The sequence below is a fragment of the Temnothorax longispinosus genome, chromosome 2, assembly GCF_030848805.1.
Source record: "Temnothorax longispinosus isolate EJ_2023e chromosome 2, Tlon_JGU_v1, whole genome shotgun sequence".
Taxonomy (NCBI): domain Eukaryota; kingdom Metazoa; phylum Arthropoda; class Insecta; order Hymenoptera; family Formicidae; genus Temnothorax; species Temnothorax longispinosus.
Window position 1 is genome coordinate 24,556,096 of NC_092359.1, and position 11,979 is coordinate 24,568,074.

General features: G+C 35.6%; 2 protein-coding genes across 4 annotated transcripts; one reads left to right on the plus strand and one right to left on the minus strand.

Annotated features, from left to right (window-relative positions):
- Positions 1-9: 9 nt before the first annotated feature.
- On the minus strand, positions 10-5,619 carry LOC139809091 (uncharacterized). Of its 3 annotated transcripts, none has more exons than XM_071771732.1 (4): positions 5,478-5,619; positions 5,017-5,288; positions 4,251-4,308; positions 10-3,190 (listed from the first exon to the last, which is right to left on the minus strand). In XM_071771732.1, exons 2-4 carry the CDS (start codon positions 5,157-5,159, stop codon positions 1,895-1,897), a joined length of 1,497 nt encoding a protein of 498 aa, XP_071627833.1. In that variant the 5' UTR covers positions 5,160-5,288; positions 5,478-5,619; the 3' UTR covers positions 10-1,894. The 3 variants fall into 3 exon arrangements, with proteins under 3 accessions (XP_071627833.1, XP_071627834.1, XP_071627835.1); XM_071771733.1 differs by having other exon boundaries at positions 5,017-5,185; positions 5,478-5,598; XM_071771734.1 differs by having other exon boundaries at positions 5,156-5,616.
- Positions 5,620-7,525: 1,906 nt separating this feature from the next.
- LOC139809100 (vesicular integral-membrane protein VIP36) lies at positions 7,526-11,922 on the plus strand. The gene is made up of 7 exons (XM_071771754.1): positions 7,526-7,833; positions 9,060-9,175; positions 9,290-9,487; positions 9,653-9,815; positions 10,127-10,293; positions 10,456-10,519; positions 10,594-11,922. Exons 1-7 carry the CDS (start codon positions 7,719-7,721, stop codon positions 10,743-10,745), a joined length of 975 nt encoding a protein of 324 aa, XP_071627855.1. The 5' UTR covers positions 7,526-7,718; the 3' UTR covers positions 10,746-11,922.
- The last annotated feature ends 57 nt before the right edge of the window (positions 11,923-11,979 follow it).

The following is an 11,979-nucleotide window of genomic DNA, read 5'->3' on the forward strand; positions in this document are numbered from 1 at the left end:
CAAGCTTGCTTGTAGTTTCGAGAGTTTATTATAAATCTCATCCTATGTACACTCTTAGGTATATCTCTAATGTTTCTACTGATCGAAGTATAAAAGTATGTCCTAACGATTATTCGTTTAGTCCTGAATAATTATTGATTTAAATTACATTTTTTGTATTAATAAGAAAATTAGCCAATATTGTAATATATAAACCACTTTTTTCGCAATGGTATAATGTACAATTTTAAAAATTAATAACTATCCTCGACAGACCTAAACGAATAGATCGACTGACACTGGAAATCGCTTTGGTCGAATTATTTGATAGTCTCTAATCCTCATTTATTATATGATGGAAGGTCGAAGTAATATTTCTAGCTCGATACATATATATGCTATGTATATATCCCAACAAAGATTTAATATAAAGGCAACGTAATATCATCCTTAATGGATAACATCAGAATATATTTAAATCTATGGCAAATGAGAGGTCTTGAATGCAAGAGTTTGACAAATAAGATTGTATGCAAAATAAAATTTTTTTTTCAAAGATACACATTTTCTCTTTGTCATTTCTTGTTTTGCTCTTGAGATACACTGTATAATAACGTACAATTTCGCATTTATATCTTATATCTTCGATTTTTACAGTTGTCGACTTTTAGATGTTAATATTTTTCGATAAATATTCCGAATAAGTTGCATGAATAATTATCAAGTTCTTTTTAAAAATATATAGAAATAATTTGTATCAATAAAAAATTATATACTTAATATTATATAATATGTAATCATCGAATCTTCTTTTATATGTGTTATGGATTGTTTATAATAATCAACAATATTTCATTACATAGAGTAGGTCATAAAACATAAAACGCTGCTATTATAAATGCAATAGTAACGTTGCAACTTATCTGGTAGTAACAATTTGCTAGAAAAAATATATATATATAATTTCGTATTATAATTAACTTGCAAAAATTTGTTCGTGATAACTCAATTTGTGGTGGACACAATATATTTTTAATCACCTTGTCAAATTCAACGAATTACAAATTAGAAATATAAATATTATATTTCGTTATTAAGAATTAAACACGGAGAGATATCTTTCTAATATTACATATGAGTATTACATCGTATGAATAAGCGCCGGATATGAAATATGAATTTTCTAACGATAATATCGATGAGATAACATATGCATAAAACAATATTCAAGAAATTATTCCCAAATAAGCATTCTGTTAGATTAATATGACGCTACGTTACGGATTCTTTTTTATTTATAGGAGTAAAAGCTATTTATCATGATCTATCTAAAACATTAAAGATAATTATAAATCATAAATCATAGGTCGGAAACATATACTAAAATTAAACACATTACATTTCTGTACATGTGGGTTTTATCATATTCTATATTATACCGCATTAAATGTTGGTACATTTCATAGAATCAAGTCTTTATTTGTAAAATAGTCATGTCAAAAGTTAATAAAATTGTACTCTTCACTATATAATTTATTCTTTCCTTTCTAAATAACTTTATCCCAAAATTGATATAGAAAAATTATGCACTACAACAATTTTAGCAATTTACACGGTGGAAATAGCATTGAATTCTTCTAATTTAATTGTTGAAAATGTAGCTATATTATATTTTAAAATTTCGAAAAAACTTTCCGAAAGTTAGAGAAGAAATACAACCCCTGTTCAAAAAAATTTTAAAAACAATAAAATGAGGATACAGTTATTTTTAATTAATTAATTAGAAAAGAAACTATTTACTAGCAAAAGGTAAAATCAATGCTTCTAGTTGTGTATTTTTTGGTACTTTTCTCGAAAATATAAAAATTTTTCCCCTTTTTTTCTGTATAATGACACATTGACTGTCCATGATAGTTTACATGATAACACACCATTTTTTTGTACTCTCAGTTGGTTCAGCCGTCATTTTATTGTCATCATTCTTTATCCCGCTAATGTCTAACTTGGTAGAGTCGAACTTATAAGGTGTGGCTTTCGGCGTGGATACCTGCATGCTAGGTATGCGCAAACCTTTCAACAGATTTATAGATGTACTTAGTAAACTACCCTCTCCATCCGTTTTCTGCTTTTTCACCGAGCTCCAATTTTCTGTTTCAATTTTACGTTTTCTGTCCAATGGGCTACCATTCGTAGAGAAACTGTCGGATAGTAAACCGCTACCATAATGTAAGACTTTAGCTTCTGTTCCTTCATCCTGCGGCATAGACATAGTCGATGTATTCACGAAAAGAGAACTATTCGGTGATATCCTTCTCTCACGGAAAGTAACGTGACGCAGTCTACCGATGGAATGTCTTCCCGAGATGTTTCTCAGCGTCTTTCCAAATGACAGGTCTCTTAAATGTTGACTCGGCATGCCTTCCGAATTGCTTACGTCATAGAGCTTCGAATTATCTTTCAGACAATCGTTGAGTCTGATTTGTACATCTTTTAGCATTATAGATGAATCGTAAGAAATGAATGATGCATCATTTGCAGCGTCATCGATCTTTTCTTTATCCTTCTGAGTGTCGCTCTGTGTAACGGATTCCGACATTTCGAATACTTCCGACGTTGTGGATTCAACAATGTCGACCGAGTAGCTCTCATTATCGGTTTGAGCTTCGCTTCGCATCTCTTCTTTTTCATTTATACCGTTCTTCATCTCCTCCTGTACCGGAGGCAATTCTTCTCCCTTATCATTGTCCTTTGGTTTATCGTCTAATTTTTCTTCTCCATTGTTTACCAAACTTTGATCAATTTCATATGTTAATTTAATATCATTCGCATCTTGCTCTTCCACTTCTTTGGTTTCAGCATTAACATTTTCTAATAAGACTTCCTCTTTTTCTTGTTTTTCTTGGGAAACAGTTTTGCTCTCCACAAATATAACTTCCTGGTTAGTTTTCGTAGAAGTTTGAAGTTCGCTTGACATCTGTTCGGAGGAATGATCAATATATTCTTTGCTCACAGTAGATTTCTCAGGTTCAATAGTTTTGTTGTTACTGTTCTCTTCTGTAACATTTTCTTTGTGAATTGAAACATTCAACTTGACTTCAGCTTCTTCCGATCCCAGCTGCATCTCCGCACTTTTGGTTTCTGGATTTTTCATTAGTACTTTTAATTGCTTTATTGCTTGATGTTCAACTTTTGCTGGAGGACGAAGTTTGCTCTATAACATACATTATTTCCACATTGCAAAAACCCAAGAGGCAATGCAAAAAGAACTTAACAAATAATTGAAAGTCATAGACTTATCATTAGCATGAGCTATTTGTACGTTTCAATAAATTTACAATTATTTTGTGAATTATATTTAATTAATATTCTTATTTATACATAATATTTATGCATATTTTTCTACAATTTTAATTATATTAAATCTGAAAATATATGTAAATATATATGTATATAAGCGAAAATTTTTCTCATAAAATTAGCAAGTAAGAATCAAATTGTTACTAAATATTAGTAAATAAATTAATACAGATAAAATATTTTTATATTACATAAAATTAGATTTTTCAATTAACTTTCTTACTGTCTCTTCCTTTCTTTCCATTTCTTTCTCTATATATAAATTATAAAATGTAAGGAGGCACAGATATATAAAATTGTTAATAACTGATAACATACATTTATAAAATATTTGATTTAGCTAAGAAAATAAAAAAACCGACCTGTAAACATATTACACACAAACAATATCAAACCATTATAATACATAAAATAGTATCGTTATAAATTCGAACTGTGTGATAAGCCCATACCTAATCTTCTAAGGGCCGATATCACAGTCTCCGATTAACGTGATCCTCCGATTAAACTCACTCTTCGTCTCTTTCTAGGGGGACAGTTAGAAAGAGATGCAGAGTGAGTTTAATCGAAGGATCACATTAATCGGAGACTGTGATGTCAGCCCTAAAAGATAACATTATCTTAATAGTAATTTAATAAAGGTTCTTAGTAGAGTATCAGTGTTGTTTTAAGAAATTAATACTTAATATTGTCCAAACAGATAAAGCACAACACATTAAATACGTAAAACGTAATAAATTTCAATCATTGAATATGTTAATCATGAATATGTTATAACATAATCTCTAAATAATTATTTAATATTTTTATATTACAATCAAAATAATCATATTATATACATGTATTGTTTCAGATAACAATTTTGAAATATATCATAATAAAATAAGGAATTAAGAGAAATTAAAAGTTTATACCTTAAAATTCTTTCCTGGTCCAGACGGTATTTTTTTCTGTATTCCAGTCAGTTTTGGCCTAAAACAAAAATAAGATATTCACAATCAATGAAGAGATAAGCCATGTTGCAAATGGCCTTTGAGCAAGAAATGCTGGAGGTGATGAGAGGAACAAATTCAAAAGTAAAGAAGATAAACCAAAGTTTCTCATGTCTAAAAATAAAAATATCTTTTTGTTTCTTACATGCATCGTCATAATATTCTCTTTGTAAAATAAAAAACCTGAAAAACACATTGGTGTCTTGTTCATCAATCTATTTCATCTCAAAATGTCTTAAAATGACTCGACTCGACTCGACTCGACTCTTATTTTAAAGATGATATCTGGATTACCAGCCAAATTAATTCTTCATATCAAAATTCTGTGACACTTACATGATACGATTACAGAGTATCGCAGAGATATATTTAAGAAACGCTACGAGATGTGATCTCGATAGCCCCCAGTCTCCCAATTCATTAGCAAACAGTTACAGAACACAAAGCTCCGACACCCTGTAAACTACAGCGGCAAGCAACCAACAAGTTCCAGGCGTTGCATCGAAATGCCAACGTGCGCAAACAGTTTACAACTAAATCCAAGGCCAACTCCACTCCAGGATGGCCCAGGGAGAGTTGACCGGAGGGCAAGACTCGAGAGAGAAACAAGCGTACGTACATCCCGCGCGGACTGAGAAACTCTGGCGGAACTTGCGATTCGCTGTTTTTGCTGATTGTTTCTACAAACCTGTTCGAAATCTCGGACTCGCGCTGTCTCTCGGGCAAGCTAGATTCAGAAGCTCTCGACGGCGCGGTCGTTGCCTTGAGCCTCCGAACGTACAAATTCCTCTCATCGCCCCCAGGGGCCGCCTTCTTTGGCGTCTTACCCATGGCCACGACTGCGATTAGCGGCGTGCCTATTAGTTGTGCCCGATTAATCTCCACGCCCTTTTTTCTTTTCTTTTTGTCTGCCGATCCTTACTTGCGTGCAAACGCAACAAGCCCGCGTGAGGTCCCCCACTTACAGCGTATACGGCAAATTAAGATCTTGCTTCTACTATTACTCCACTCGCACTCTCTCACACACGCATACACACGCTCTCTCTCTCTCTCTCTCTCTCTCTCCCTTCCTCTCGCTCGATCTCTCTCTTTATTCCGCTAGCTCTCGCCTCCTCCTCCGCTCAAATATTAATAATCGCCCTTTCTTACGCTCGTCGCGGCCGATTACTCGCGACGTGGACCTCGCCGTACGAATGCGGGCGCCGGTATCTCGTGCACGAGAGCCGGAAGAGCGGGACGAACGGCTCCGTCGAGTTCAAGCGCACGTACGTACTACGCAGGACGCCATACAACCGCCGACCGATTGCACGACGACGGCGACGACGCACAACGAGAGGGCACGATGGATGCGAGCACGTGCGCAGGCGCGGATGCGCGTCAGCGGCCGGCCGCTCTCTCACAGACGCTTTAAAAAAAAAATTCGCACGAGACGACCGGGATCGCGGCTCTCGACGATGGCTTTAGAGGCGACCCGCGGAGCTTCGGAGTATGTCGGATTACGGGCGACGACTCGATCGAGGGAATCGTGCACGGAACGGAATTGACTCGAACTGACCGTGAACCCGTGAACGTGAACTAGGAGCGACCGACCGCGCGTGTGTGCGGCGCATACATGTGTACATACATACACGACCGGCAAGCCCTCGCCGTTTCCTCGTGTGCGTCCGGCGAAATCACACAATGACAGTAATGACACAATCCCGGGTGCAAACGCGGCGGCCATGGAACGGCGATGGCGGCATTTGCGGTGGCGTTGTCGTCGCTTTCGCGCGCTCGCGTACGAATTGAAGCTAGGGATGTATGGAGGAGCGTAAAATATCGATATTTCGGCGTATTTGATCGAAATACATAGTATTTCGATATATTGATTGAAATATGTATATCGATACTGGAGAATATCGTTAATTTTTGAATTTTTTTAGACAAGTTTTTTATATGTATATATTACTTTGAATGCTTGTTGAACAATAATAAAATTCTCAATTCTATGTATCATCTGAATTTGATTTGTCTGGTACCTGCAGACTCTTAATCAATAAAAAGGTCTTAATGCCTGCAACGTAGACATCAAAACATAATCGATGCTCGGAAAATCAGAATGTATAGCCGCGAGATACGTTCGGACGATGAAACACACGTCTGAAATCTGTTATAAGACCAACGGTCTCGCGAAAAACCCACTTCGAGAGGCTCGCGCGACCGACGTCTTTTCGGCGAATACAGACGGCGAAGAACCGTAAAGATTGAGTTTCTACATTAATTACGCACGCGAAACGAAACGTAACGTAACGTTACCATCCGTCCTTTTATCTGTCGATATTGAGATATTAAAAGATATCAATATACGTACCTCACGACGACCGCGACGGTGCATCCTTGCTCCTGGAGTGATGGAGAGATGGAGATAACTTTTGGATCGTTCACTGTCGTTGCCGAAATCGCGATAACCCGATTATACACGCGACGTACGCGATCAGTTTCACGTGAGATTCACTTCTGCGAACGGTAAATCACAAGAACCACCAGTGCGATTCGAACGCGATACCTACGTGTTAGCACTGTAGCGCGTTTTCACAACCGACCGCCATATTGAAACTATCGAACGGGCAAAGTGGCGATCCTCGAATAAGAAGAATCGATTGAATCGAAACGGCCGGGCGGCGAAGCCGCAATAATTTTACGCATATAATGTAGAATTAAGATCCGACGTGTATCCAAAATAATGGAACAGTCGTTATAAATGCGACCAATTATAGAATATATGCACGTACATACGGTACATACCTAAACATATGTATGATCATTCTCGGGCAATCGCCAGAATCGCGATATAACGGCGCTTCAATTAGTCAAGACGAAAAGTTACTTCGCGAGACACTCCCGACGTTTTCTCGCGCGCGAGATTCACTTTCGATTCCCGTGAAACTCTTCTTCTCAGCTTCTCTTTCTTTCCCCGTGAAATGGCACTCGATCCCGAAGTTTCCGGATTCGCCAAACGATTTCAACGATTTGAACGCGAGCCGAGATATGACACGTTCTGCCACCGACGAGCTACTGATCGAAGACGGTCAACTCGGCGTGAATTTTCGCGACCACCGGCCACAACGATAATCGACACTATCGATTGTCGAGTGTCGCGTTGGGCGCGAATCGAATCGCTCGGCGACGCTCGGATCTCGGATGACTCGGATCTCGGGGGGTCGGGGACGACGGACGACGTTGGACGTTGGAGTTGGACGTTGGTTAGCTCGGCGAGCGCGTGAATCGTGAATGGCCTTTATTCTGGTGGTGCTGTCCGTTTCTACTTCGGCCGTGCGCGCTGTGACTCTTCCACCCACGTGTTTGTAGTTGTTTGTAGTCGAAACGAACGATCGGGAGTCAGCAGTCAACATGGGCGCGATTTCGTGGCTGTTTCTACTCGCCGGCGTCCTGGAGTCCCTCGCTACGGAATGGAACACGCAGGACTACATGAAGCGAGAACACTCTCTGATCAGGCCGTATCAAGGTGCGCCGATTTCGTTCCGTTCCCTTATCGCGCCTCCCGAGATCTCGCGAAAGTCCCGTCGCGTCGGGACCCTCCAGAATTCGCTTGTTCATTTATTATCTAATCCGTAATTTCCGAGCCAGCTCGCCAGGAATTTGAGGTTACGAGGCGACTAATTAAAATGCGGAGAATTTATTACTTTCCACAGATAACGACGTTAATGACGAAAACACCTACGTCTTTCGCAGCTGTTTCAACATTCGCGAGATCAGTAAATATACGTGGAACAAAGAGTCGATTTTTTTTCTCAAAAGAAACGCGTGAACTCAATTTTTTTAAATTATGGATCCTCTCTGGGAATCCTGTTGCGTGCCAGCGCGCGCGGGAGGATTTGCTGGTTTATTTATTATCTAATCGCGATCCGCGAGCCAGTCCACCAGAAGTTTGAGGTTATGAGGCGACTAATTAATGCGGAGAATTTATTACTTTCTAAAGATAGCAGCGTTAATAAAAAAAAATACCTACATTTTTTTTTCTTAAAAAAAATGCGTGAAGTCTAATCTTTTAATTTATATATTCCCTCTGGGAATCCTGTCGCGCACCAGGATTTGCTAATTCATTTATCATCTAATCGCAATCCGTGAGTCAGTCCACTATAGGTTTGACCACGGTCTTAGTTTGACGTTACGAGGTGACTAACTAAGGCTAATTAATGCAGAGAATTAATTTTTCATAGATTGTAACGTTAATGAAAAAAGAGATAAGTACCTACATGTTTCATAGCTGTGTCGCAAGATTAGTAAATATGTATAGATCAAAGAGTCACTTTTTAAAAGAACGCGATTTCTATTTTTTTTTTCCAAATCACTTTCTTGAAGATCGATAAATTGATAATTTAAAGAATTTTTTTGTGATATGATATTAAAAATATTCAAAGAGAGAGATTAGTGATGTATATAGCATGATATCGGCGAAAGTTTTAACATGCAATGAGTTTCTAATATATTTTTATCTTGTATATATTAAGTAGACTGTAAATTAATTATTTATGACATTAGCTATTAAATATTTATCCAATCTATGTCATCTTTTATACATTCGGGTTATAATAAACATGTTATTTTATTCCTGAATTTATATTTGATGTGCATTTATCATTCCTTTTATATATTTATAATTTGTACTGTTCTATATATTTACGATTTAAATGCTTTAGTTTATTTATAAAGATATGTTTATTATAATAGGCACAAGTATGACGATACCTTACTGGGACTTCATGGGAAGCACAATGGTAACCAATAATTATATCAGGTTAACACCTGATTTACAAAGTAAACAAGGTGCCTTATGGAATTCTGTGGTAAATATTCTACTTATATTTGCACATGTTTTCGACATATAACTTTTTAATGTAAAAACTATATGATATATATGTATTGTCTACTAATTAAGATTTTTAAACTTGTGTTTATAGCCGTGCCATATACGAAATTGGGAACTGCAAATTCAATTCAAAGTACATGGAAAGGGAAAGGAATTATTTGGAGATGGTTTTGTCATTTGGTATGCCAAGGAAAGGATGAAGTCAGGTCCGGTATTTGGGAGTCAGGATTATTTCCAAGGATTAGCAGTGATACTTGACACATACAGCAATCATAATGGCCAACATAATGTATGTTAATAATGCATTCTTATAAAATCTGACTATAGTTTGAGTAGTCGATTAAGGTTACGTAACTTTGATTGTTTTCAATCATCCAAAACTTAATATTCTCATATTTATGTCTTTATTTTTCCGTATCTTCTTTTGATACTTGAATATTATTATTTGTGACAGCATCAGCATCCTTACATCTCAGCAATGGTCAACAATGGATCTCTGCATTACGATCACGATCGCGACGGCACTCATACGCAACTCGCAGGTTGTGAAGCAAAGTTCAGAAACTTAGAACATGATACACACTTAGCTATAAGATACGAAAGAGATGTCCTAACTGGTACGTAAAGATAATTAAACATTTAAACATATTGTGTCTTTTATACTATAGCGTGTGTCATAATATATCGTTTGTTAAATTTTATCTTTTCTTATACTTCTTATTCATCATTTGTACTTTGTCCTGGCACGTTACGTGAATTGTATTTTTTCTGCTTTTTTGTGCCAGCTTCATAATTGTCTCTTTCTTGAATTGCAAATGTATGTATACACGCATACATATATGTACTTATTTACCGACCAGAATTACACGCATATACTCACACATAACTCTATGTTTCTTATAACGTTTTTTTTCTTATTGTAATGAAGTTTCCACGGATCTCTCCAACAAAGCAGCATGGAAGCAATGCTTTCAAGTGAATCAAGTCAAGCTTCCAACAGGATATTACATTGGAATTTCTGCTACCACGGGTGATCTGTCTGACAATCATGATATATTGTCAATTCGTTTGTTTGAATTAGACTTACCAGATGATGTAAGCAAAAACTAAATTTATTCTTTTTCAATACTTCTATTATATTAAATATTTGATATTATACATGTAAAGCACATATCTCGTTAGCAAATAAAGATGTGAACTATTTCATTAGAGTAGTAAACAAATTAGCGATACTTAAAAATATATGTCAATTTACAGCCTAAGGATCAAGAAGACAGATCACAAATTGTGCCATCAGCAGCATTCTATGACGCACCAAGAGGTATGCAGTTAAAAATAAATTGTTATTGTACATGTGTATAAATTTAGTATTCTAATAGAAATCTCTTGTTTCAGAACGCATAGAAGATCCGAAGCAATCGAGTATGAGTGGAATAAAACTTTTCCTACTGATGTTAGTTGGTGCGCTTTTTTTAATAGCTTGTGTTGTCATGGCCATTATGTTTTACCAAAAGCATCAAGAAAATAGTAGAAAACGATTTTACTAAGTCAGATTTTAGGTAGTGTATGTGTGTGTCTTGAGCGTCGCAGCTTACCGATTTCTCTTCTATTCGAGATTTTTTGTATACAAAGCGTAAATTACGAAATGCTCATAAGACTGTCTTTATTTGGGGTTTCTATTAAAAAATTAGTAGATATAAATCTTTTTTTTTGTCTATAAGAATAAAAGTCTTCAAGGTAAAGGAGAGACGTGTATGTGTGTGTGTATGTGAATAGAAGTATTCTAATTCCAATTTGCAGAATGTTGCCCCATTGGATTAATTGTCGATGTCATTGATTGGACTCAATGTACATTTATTTGATTTTATTATAGTCAGTAAAAATACGTATTTATTTACAGTTCCTTTACCAAAGTTATTACTTTTTGAAATGCCAGGTGGAATTTAACGAAATAAGTTTTTATATATTTGACTTATAAAAAATATGTAGAATGGAGAGATATATCATAATGAATGTATGACATGTACATTATTAATTGTATTTTAGAAAGGTCTTGGAAAAATTCGTATATTATATGTATTAATTTCAAGCCAAATGTTCATATGCACGAGATCTTTATGCTAATATATACTTTTTCCAGAACCTTTTTGTCTGTATAGGTTGGAACTAATTAATTCTAAACTCCAGTGATTTTAAATACTTAAGGAAATAATACATCACAGATAAAAGAGATATTTGTTTAAGGAGATAAATTATAGAAATCCAGTTTAATTTCTATTTATGCAATTTTTTTTGCGTAATCATTTCATATGCAGATTAAATACAGAAAAGACTTTATTAACATAGATTTTATATTTGTACATAAAGGAAATTAATGTACTCAAAGCTCCCATATTGCATACAGTTTGTGATAAATATTACTTGCAGATTATATAAATGCAATTATCTAAACAGGCAACTGGCCATAAGAATTATGCAGTGTTAGAATAATGTCTAACATTGCATGAAAGTATATGCAATGTGGGGGGGATTCTACTGTATTTCAATATAAAATAACTACATACATAGTAAAACTCTGTATTGTAATCCTTTTATATGGAAACTAAGAAAAAGGGAACCAAACCGTTTAATAAACAATTGTCTTGTTACCGAGATGATGTTATCATTCGAAACAATAATGTATCATGTTGCCAAATACAAAATAAATATATCTAGAATTCTAAACGAAGAGGTTTTTTTTGCTTTTTCACAGAAGATGAGTATGAAGGTATTAGAACTCAT